Below are 10,174 nucleotides of genomic sequence, written 5' to 3'. Positions count from 1 at the left end.
TCCTTATGCATCAATTGAGGACCTCCTAGACAACTTGTCTGAAAGTGTTTTCATAAAGCTTGAAAAAGGTTGTTACATAATGGTAGCATCTGACGTGAAGGAAAAGATGGCAACCGTGATCCACGAATGTCCAAGCTTTCAGTTGTTGAGCCAAGAAGATCCTCAAGAAGAGTCGTCGCAAAGATCATTATCCAATAATGATGTACGAGAAAGGATCGTTGCTGAAGCAGTGCAGTTCATCCAACAACATGGAGATGCATTTTTTAGCAGTCAAGAAGTAGAAGAGCAGAAGACACTACCAGCAAAGACAAGAGCTGGGAAGATGAAGGAAGCAGAGATGTTGAAGACAATAGCTGCTGGCAGGGTGTCCAAGACACCACCAAAGAGAAATGCAAAGAAAAAACTTCCTGTTGATTTCACTGCCGAGGGTAAAAACATACAATTTAGGACGAAAGTGGATCAAAAAGGCAAGGGGGTCCAAAAAGAGGAAGAACAACAACTGTATCCTGCACCTAAAAGGAGAAAGGACAATGAGTATCATCCTTATCACCCACTGCCAGATGTTCGTCAATCATCACTTTACCATGCCATGGACCCAAGACATGACAAAAAAAAGGGTACAGAAATTCTTTGACTATGCAAGCCTGACATAAGTTCACAAAATAATACCTCGAACTATATGAATGATTGAATCTTATTGAAAAAAGTTACGTGCACCACTATGTACACCATGTTAACATTTCCTTTATGATTCCGCAGCTCTGTAGCTTGGGAACTAACAAGGCTCGAAGATCCGAGAGTCATGGAAGATGTTATGATTGTGGGAAAAGTACTTGCTGAACTGATGTTAAAGAAGTATCTGGATCAAGCGGTACTGCAGTTCTACATCCATCGACGTTGCAATGCAATGGTCAGAGACAGCATCTGTCATCCTGATGTTCAGAAGTACATGAGATGCGAAATTATGAGTCCTACTGCATGTGTAAGTTTCTCAAAAAATAAATAAAAAATGTCATATATAGATAATTTAATGATGTGTACATACTAGTACACCTGATTGACATAGATATACACCAGTATGCCTTTGTAGATTTCTTTAGGAGTGGACATAGATATACACCAGCATGCCATATGATTGACGAATGCTATGTTAAGTGTTTGCATGAATGCTTGATTGTTAGATTTTATATAGGTCTGATTTAGGTATACCTAATTAATTTTATTTTCCAACAAATTATTGATTTCAGTACTATGTGAAGAACAACAACATCAACGAGGTACAAAGGCTTGTGGTAGATTTCATACGGGACATGCCTGACAATCTGGAAGTTCTTCTAATCCCCCTCAATCACTCTACAGTACAATTGGCAGTAGGACTTCACTGGTCGCTTTTGAAGTTTGATTTCATAGCTGAAGAGTGGAAGTGGTACAACTCGCTGCACTCAAATGAGGACTATAAAAAAGATGCACAGGAACTGGCAAATGTGGTGCAGTTGGAACTCAACAAGAAGAGAGCGCTAAATGGTGATGCACCTATAGAACCGCACGAAATAAACATCATGCAATGCCCTACACAAGGAATCAATCCAGATTGCCTCCTGTACACTTGTTACTTTATGAAACGAGGTATGAAGAAGAAAAAGAGTATGGAAAGAGATCAGCAGAGGGCCGAAAAAATTTGTCAGGATATGAGAGCGAAATTGGTGGCAAAGATGCTGAAAAAAGTTGGAGTGTTTGAAAAGGTGTGGGATGTAGCAACGGATGAAGAGCACAAGCAGTGGCGCATGAGTATGGAAAAGAATCCGTTGAGGAAGAAGAAGAGTCTTTTCTAAAAGTTTTCTATCTTTCAGACAAGTCTTCAAATTTCAGTTTTTATTACTTTGTTTATGACTTGTCACTTTGTTTATGACTTATCTCTTTTCAAATTTCACTTTTTATCAATTTGTTTATGACTTATCACTAATATAAAGACCTTGAATTAATATATTTTTATTAGTTTCAATATTAATGTTACAAGTTTTTGACTTATCTCATTCACCAGGTTTTGAAATATTAAGGTGTACTTGATTGTGCACAGTTACTGTTAATGTTACAAGAGCGGAAAATGTTAGTTTCAATATTAATGTTACAATAGCAGAAAATATTTAGAAGGTGTACATAATGGTACACATATACTGACAGATTTTTATACTTGATCAAAAGTATAAAAATTGAAAATGTTTATAAGGTGTACATAATGGTACACAGTTACTGATAGAGCATAAAATGTTTAGAAGGTGTACATAATGGTTCTAAATAGCAAAAGTAATTACTAATTATACATATCTGAAAACATATAATACTAATAAGAAAAATAGACTAGAAGCATCCATTGTACACCAAGGTGTACATAGAGGTACACCTGTAAAAAGACAGGTAAGAAAAACTGAAGTTTACAGGAAGGTGTACATAATGGTACACATGTCCTGGCACTAATTATCCACGCCAAAAGAAAATTGAAAAGACATTACCAAAAGTCATAGAATCTTTTGAACAAATGAAACATAGTAAAAATCATCAAATCATGGGGCAGGTAGTTCTGTTGTGGTGACCAAGAGTGAAGCACTTTGTGCACATCATAGCCCTCTTTTGCTTCTCATATGCATTCTTGATGCGATTTTTTCTTCGTCTACCCGGTGGAGGAACAGGAATAGGAACAATAACCCTATCACTAGGATCATAAGACTTCGGCTTGTCATAATTGGGGATTGGCAAGATGATGTGCTGGTATGTCCTGTTGTACCATTCGGTGGTGAAGTATGTCTCAACAAATGAATAGATGTCTTCTCTCGTAGCTTGAATGGAAGCACAAGCATGGGCACAAGGAAAACCATTAACTCGCCACCTGTGACATGTACAAGTTTTCTGCAATAGATCTACAGAATGAGTCCGGGGAGACCTGACTTCATACAATATTTCCATAGACTGAACAACAGTCCAAGTACGACCAATGTCAATGTTTTCCTTTAGTAAAGCCTCATATTCAGGAGTGAGCCAAGTGTTGAAAGTTTCTAGACCTAGTATCCTTCTCTCAGATATCTTCTCCATAACCTTCAAACTAACATAATAAAAACACAAAACATAAAATAAAAAACATGATCCAAAAAGGAATACAGATAAAACATGTGTACAACAATGTACACATTAAGGAAATCCATGTGTACAGCAATGTACACACAGTTGCAGATTCACAGATAAAAACATGTGTACAAGTATCTACAGATCAAAGCAAATCCATGTATGAAAACAATGTAGACAGACTTACATAAATAAAAAACTAAACATAAAACTCACCCTATCGCATCGAGAAGAACAAAAGCAAGCAACTTTTTGAAAGGAAGAACCCAGTTGTTGAAGGACTCATCAAGAGTTGAAGAGTGATCACCATATCTGCATACAGGGAAAAATGCATTTTCCCATTTCCCCTTTGGAATAGTCCTGATATAGTTAGCAACATGCCCACATCCAATTGCATGCATGCCCCGCAAAGCTTCTTCAAAGTTCGCTGGTGTGTAAGAGTACGCAGCTTTGTAAAACAAATCAAGAACGGGCTTCGAATTCGCATCACCTGATCCAATGAGGAGATTGCATTTGATGTGGTAAAATCAATAGATGTGATGTGAATTAGGAAAATATTTTGGAATGCCCTGCAAAAGTCCTTCTCCACGATCACTAAGGAAAACAATCGGACGGCCATCGACAAGTTTTTGAAGATTCTACAGAAACCAAAACCAATTATCTTTGTTTTCAGAAGAAACAATAGCAAAAGAAAATGGGTAAAACTCATTGTTTCCGTTGATACATGTTGCAGCCATTAGAGTACCCCTGTATCTACCAGTAAGGAAAGTAGCGTCCAAGTAAATCATGGGCCTGAGATACCTATAGCTATGCTTGCAAGCACCGTAACAAACAAATATCCTCTGAAATCTATTGGTTCCATCCTCAACTTCAAACCTCACATAGCTATCGGGATTAGTTTCTTCAATTGCTTTGACATACCAAGTAAAATCACTATACGACTTCTCATCATCGCCATATTGTTCTTCAAATACAGCTTGTTTCCCTCTACGGGCATGGTGATACTTAATATTGGACCCATAAGTTTTCTTGAAAAGTGAAATGATCTGTCTGGGTTTTAATCTAGGATCACCTTGTATATTGTCAGTGATCAAATGCTTGACTAACTTGGTTGTCACCGCAGGACTCTTCAACCTCAAACCAACACCACAACTACCAAAAAAAAAAAAAAAAAAAAAAAAAAAAAAAAAAAAAAAAAAAACTGGAATAAGTAATGTGCACCACAATTTACACCTAATAAAGATCTCAAAACCAACACTATGAACATACACACAAACCAAGCAAGAACATGTATTTTAAGAGTACAACAAGTACAGTGCACCCCAATGTACACCTAAAACAAATCTACATATATGAGATGCACAACTATGTCCACCACTATGGACATAAAAACAAAAAGCCTAAACATAAGTAATGTGGACTAGTATGAAAACCACTAACTTGTGAGCGTTAGAATCTTTCATCACGAACCGAGAAGTATCACCATTCACAGGCCCAAAGTGAATCCTCCAAGCACAACCATCTTCTTCGTATTTTGCAGTAAAACGAGTTGTGTCATTTTTAAGAAGAACAATCTTGTGACCAGTAGCCATCTTGTACTTATCGAGAGCAATCCTAATAGCTTTAACACCACCCATGAATTCTCTACCAATCTCGTCAAATACATAATTCCATTCATCGATAATAAGAGGCTTCCCCTTGTCTGCATCATGATCTAACACCCTTACCATCTTAGGACTTTCAGTTTCACAAGAAGACTTAGAACAAGAACCAGAACTACTGCTGCAACCAGACTTAGAACCAGAACTTCTGCTACAACCAGACTTAGAACGAGAAGTATGATTCGGAATCATACCCACACGCAAATACACATCTTCATTATCAATAAGAATCATGAAACCAATTAAGATTTGTAGTTGTATATCATCTGTCACAAAAACTACTTGAGCATTGTCCATATAGCTGAAACATATACTCCCAGGGGACAAAGACCTCCACTGCTTGCATGCTAAATGCTTCAATTCTTCTATGGTTATTTTAGTATTAACACGAAAAACCGCAGAATGCTCACCATGATTCAAAACATCATTAATAAACTTGTCAGGATTCTTTGGTATCCCTACATATTACAAAGGAAATGATTAAAATCATTTGAAGCTTCAATTTCATACAACCTAAAAAGTAAACAGTGTACATGAAAGTACACATTTAATCAAAGCCAAAAACATCAAGTAACAATAAACCTAGATAAAAATACTCCATCAATTAAGCTCCAGAATCTTACTGGAACACATAATTGAATAAAATAGAAGACTAGGATCTAGTATCAGTTTGATTTCATATCATGCATCATAAAACTAAAAAATCAACATCAAACAACAGTAAACAAAAATCGAATTTATCTAGTATTAACAGTAAATCATCATCATCACGAGAATCAAAAGCTAGTATATAACAAAATATCAACTCGCGATCATACGAATTGATATCATCAACTCATAAAATCAGAAAAACTGAAAATTAGATTAAATTACAACCAAAAGAAAACTAACCTGAGGCTGAACTCTGCTCCATTAGCAATCAAATCCAATTTAAGCTCCTAAAATCTGTTAAATCACCTCCGAATTAAAACCTGGAACGATCTATCTCACACCCTGTGGTTTCTTCAAATCTGAGATTAAGAATTTTCGACTCTAGAACACACTCGAACGTAACCTGAGTTGAGATATGATGAAGAAACGATCAAATCCTCTCTGAAAATGTTAAATCGCCTACCAAATCATCTCAGAGTTGCATCCTGTTTTGAATTCAAGTTTCAGATCCAAAAATTTCGATTTCAAAATCAGGCTTTATATAACAGGAATCGTTCAAGGGTAATTATGGTATATGGGAAACTCGCAAAATCGAGACTCGTCCGTGGTTTTGGACTAACTCGTCCATGTTTGGACTAATCTGTTTTGGACGGGTTTTTTTTGGACTAAACTGTAGTGGGCTTCAGATGGATGGACTAAAGCGTCCTATGCCCAGTAATTTTAGGACCAAACGTCAATTTCTACTAAATCGGTCGGGTTAAGGTTTGGACTTTGGGGTTCGGGGTTCACCCTACCCCTTGTTTACCCGCCAACTCGTAAGTTTCATCGATGAAATCCCGAATGCTTCTTGGATTCTCAAACAGAGGAAAGCAAAAGAAAGTGAGATCCAACTTTCTTCAACCACACACCAAAACCCACTTTTACCTTCATTTTCCACAAAACAATGATAACTCTTGCTTGCAAAGTCATGTTGATTTTGTTGTTACTGTCCTTCTTTGATCTGAAGAACTCCTCACTTTTGTTTCTCTCTGACAACCCGCTCACATGGGAATTTCATGGAGTGGTAGTAGAAGAAGAAACAATGACTTCTTTCAAAACCCATCTCAATTCTTCTCTTCTTCAGACCCATCTCCTCTTTTCCCTCCTCCTCCACCCCAAGGTCCACCACCAAGTTACGTTTTTACAGGAGGAAATGGTTCGTATCCTGCACCCCCCTCATTTCCTCCACCATTACCGCCACCACCACCTTCTTACCCATATTACTACCAGTTTTCTAGTGGGCATGCTCATTGTGGGCAACTGATGGGTCCTGTCAATTACCACCAACCTTATTTGGTGAATGAAGGTAATGGGCGGAATGGATTTAGACCTGTTATGGTTCCACAACCTCAAATGACATTACCACCACCACCTCCTTATCTGGATCATCAAATGGCAAAGAAGATTAAGAATTATGTTAATGTACGTAAAGGTTCTATTAAGATTCAAATTGATGAGAAGAATCTGGATTCTCATTTGGTTTCTTTCACTTTTGATGCCTTGGTTGATGGCAGGTATGGTGATTTTATCACATTTTCGTTCATTACTGTAATATGGATTTTTGTTTAATGGGTGAATTGGAATGTATGTGTTTGTGATTGGTTGATAAGAAGTATGTTTTAATATTTAGGCCGAATTTCTGATTGGGAAAGGAAAATCCATATGGGTTAGTTGTTGAAGCAATGTGGGTTCATACACTTGACACTAGTTACTAAGTTATAAACTTGATATGTACTCTAAGTATCAATATTTGCTGTGATAAAACTTTAGCTGCGGACTGTACACTACACTGTGGATTCTGAAGTTTGATGAAGTTTAATGAGAAGGAATCAATGAAGTAAAATTTCATAGTTTGTTGTTTTAAATGGAATGAACAAAGAAGACTGCAAAGACCTGAGGAATGAGATGAATGTCTGCTGAAAGATTGTTGGATCTCGGAAGAGCTACAACTCTGTTGGCTCGATTTGCATTCATTTTCTATCTATGTTGTCTAACTTAATGAAATCATTATACATAGTTGTTTTCGTACCAGTGGTAACTTGTAGGGAATAATTGATTGGCTCTTTAACTATGGTGGTTGTGGGGGAGGTTTCTGAGATGAATGGCTACTGACAGATCGTCGAGTTACAGAACAGAAACTGACATTATTAGGTCAATTTGCAATTTGTTTCTGACATTTTATGCAGCTTCGCCAAGTTTTAAACTTTGATTGTAAAACAAAATTTTGAGTCGGGTTCAATTATATCTTATCCTTGTATGCTTGTTCTGTTGGTTTTACTTTCTCCTTAAAAACTTCTTGTCAATAGTGGAGTTAGTCCACTTAGATATGGGCCTCACGTCTATGGCACTAATGTTATTTTTTCCGTTTGTTTCCTTAAATGACATTTTCCGCATCATTTGCTTTTCCAAGGAAGGTGAAAAGTGTAGGTTCACTCCACTTTATCCTGAAGTGTATATGCCAGTGAGAATCCCATTTCAGAAGGGCAGGGGCCAGAAGTTTCATCAACCATCAGGAACCGGCATTGACCTAGGTTTTTTTGAGCTGGATGATCTGGCAAAATCGTCACCAAGTGAAGACGTATTTCCTCTTGTTATTTTTGCCGAGGCATCCTTGCCTTCAGATGTAGAGCCTGAGCATGCATTATCTAGTGCACAGATCACTCAAGCCATCCTAGAGAAGAACAATGATGAACCCAATTTCCAAGTGAAAGTAATTAAGCAAATATTATGGGTTGGTAATGCTCGCTATGAGTTGCGTGAAATTTATGGAATCAGTAACTCAACAGAAGTAGGATTTGATGACAGTGAACCAGGGAAGAGGTGTGTTATATGCATGTCTGAACCAAAAGATACAGCTGTTTTGCCTTGTCGACATATGGTGAGTGCACTCATATCGCACTTTTAGCATATTAGCTAAGCCTTCAATTTGGCTGCTCATTATCTTTATTAGTCTTTGTTGCAAAAATATTCTAGAAATGAAGTTTCTACATTACCATATCCACCCCAAAGTTATGATGAATGAACCCCATTTTAGAACCTAATAAGCTGACAGCTCGCTGTGGTTATTGATAGGCATGTGCCATTACAGTGAAAAAGGACCGCTATGGTCCCTCTTTTTATGTTTCACTTGAACCGAAATTGTCTGACTAATACATACTATATTCATGATTCCTGTGGTCATCTATGTGAAATATAAATATGTGTTCAAATAGCATTAGTTTGGCGTAGATGGGTTTCACAGGGAACGATGATGCCTATGATAGGTTGATGGCCACGTTAGAGATGACTAAATTGCTTCTGTATAAACCATTCTTGATAGAGAATCTTAGATGCATCTCACCTGCACTCAGGACCCTGGCATCGATATTTTAACCAGTTAAACAGGCAAATGAGAAATGAGCTCCACTATATTTTAAACATCGGTGTATATAGCATCTTATATTTCCCTTGCTTACTCGATTTGAGATTTAACCATTTATGGGCTGTGTTATTGCATAATGTGATTTTCTAAACTTACTCTATGTTTGTCTTTTAATTTATATGTTATATTTGATACACCGGTGGACTTATTTTCCAATTTAATTAAGCAGGGATGTCTAAATTTAGCTTGTATAATGGATGTCTGTCTAATGGAGACTTTTTCAAAGAGAATGAGTAAATGCATGCAAAAGTAGTTGCAGAGACGAAGTTGTGAAATTGTTGTCGAGGTCTACCTGTTTGTGATGCTCCAAGAGCATCTTTTAGCATAGCAGTCACCAATTTGGGATGGAAGCTGTAAAATGGTTCTGGAGGTCTACCTGTTTGTGATGTTCCAACAGCATCTTCTGGCATAGCAATCACCAATTTGGGATGGAAGTAGTGAAACTGTTTCGAGGTTTAACCAGATTTTTAACCTGGTGCTCATATGTAGACCCGCAATCTGACGAACTCTTTTCTCGCTCGGTCAGATATTTTGCAATAGACGCCCAATCTTCTGAAAGAGGAAACCAACAATTACAACAAAACCGCACATTCACAAGAGTACACGACATCCAAAACATAAACAATTGAAAAACCACCCGCCACCCTTGCAACAAAAACCAAAAACAAATCCAGACTTGTCATGAATGGAGGTCTAATCCCATAATTAATCACCACACCGCTGTTATAAGAGCATCTCCAACGGCACATCCTCAACTTCTTATTAAGGAAGTTGACAAAAATCTAGTTTTTGAGGTTGGATTTTTTGACAAAAATTTTTTGATGTTGGATTTTTTGACAAAAATCTTCAACGGATTTATCTAGTTTTTGACAAAAATCTTTCTCCAACGGCAATGTTAAAAGAGAATGTGAAGATTACGTGGATGGTAGTCATTTAGACATCCTGAAAGTCATCCTCTAGTTTTAGAGGTTGTCTTAGAGGACGTGAATATCCTAATCACCAATATCTAAGGTTAGGATTAACTACTTAATTATTTACAACCGATAGATTTTGCACAAAATAAGTTAAAAGTGTTATGGTTGGAGATGAATTTATTTCACCTTCTTAAATTAAGGGAATTTTGGCTTCACATCCGTGAAAAAAAGGTTACATGTAGGATTCACACCAAGTTCCCATTGGAGATGCTCTAAGGATACTGCTACGTACCCTACCATTTGCCTCCATTTTTTCGATGACGTGCCTGCGTCTAAACCTTACATCTAGAAGTCCCACGACGGCTTCCTAG

General features: G+C 37.3%; 3 protein-coding genes across 5 annotated transcripts; 1 reads left to right on the top strand and 2 right to left on the bottom strand.

The window, feature by feature from the left end:
- Positions 1 to 2,556: 2,556 nt before the first annotated feature.
- LOC113315847 lies at positions 2,557 to 4,075 on the bottom strand. The gene is made up of 4 exons (XM_026564097.1): positions 4,039 to 4,075; positions 3,334 to 3,607; positions 2,939 to 3,097; positions 2,557 to 2,884 (listed from the first exon to the last, which is right to left on the bottom strand). Exons 1-4 carry the CDS (start codon positions 4,073 to 4,075, stop codon positions 2,557 to 2,559), a joined length of 798 nt encoding a protein of 265 aa, XP_026419882.1.
- Positions 4,076 to 4,517: 442 nt separating this feature from the next.
- LOC113315846 lies at positions 4,518 to 5,804 on the bottom strand. The gene is made up of 2 exons (XM_026564096.1): positions 5,670 to 5,804; positions 4,518 to 5,236 (listed from the first exon to the last, which is right to left on the bottom strand). The coding sequence occupies exons 1-2, from the start codon at positions 5,689 to 5,691 to the stop codon at positions 4,518 to 4,520; spliced, it is 741 nt and encodes a 246-aa protein (XP_026419881.1). The 5' UTR covers positions 5,692 to 5,804.
- On the top strand, positions 5,739 to 9,271 carry LOC113317484 (probable E3 ubiquitin-protein ligase LUL3). Of its 3 annotated transcripts, XM_026565608.1 has the most exons (3): positions 5,745 to 6,982; positions 7,879 to 8,346; positions 9,059 to 9,271. In XM_026565608.1, the coding sequence occupies exons 2-3, from the start codon at positions 7,924 to 7,926 to the stop codon at positions 9,140 to 9,142; spliced, it is 507 nt and encodes a 168-aa protein (XP_026421393.1). In that variant the 5' UTR covers positions 5,745 to 6,982; positions 7,879 to 7,923; the 3' UTR covers positions 9,143 to 9,271. The 3 variants fall into 3 exon arrangements, with proteins under 3 accessions (XP_026421392.1, XP_026421391.1, XP_026421393.1); XM_026565607.1 differs by lacking the exons at positions 7,879 to 8,346; positions 9,059 to 9,271 and adding an exon at positions 7,239 to 7,496 and having other exon boundaries at positions 5,739 to 6,982; XM_026565606.1 differs by lacking the exon at positions 9,059 to 9,271 and having other exon boundaries at positions 5,741 to 6,982; positions 7,879 to 7,989.
- The last annotated feature ends 903 nt before the right edge of the window (positions 9,272 to 10,174 follow it).

The sequence above is a fragment of the Papaver somniferum genome, chromosome 10 (assembly GCF_003573695.1).
Source record: "Papaver somniferum cultivar HN1 chromosome 10, ASM357369v1, whole genome shotgun sequence".
Lineage (NCBI taxonomy): Eukaryota > Viridiplantae > Streptophyta > Magnoliopsida > Ranunculales > Papaveraceae > Papaver > Papaver somniferum.
Note: the sequence above shows the minus strand (reverse complement) of the source record. Positions and strands in the feature narration are given on the sequence as shown.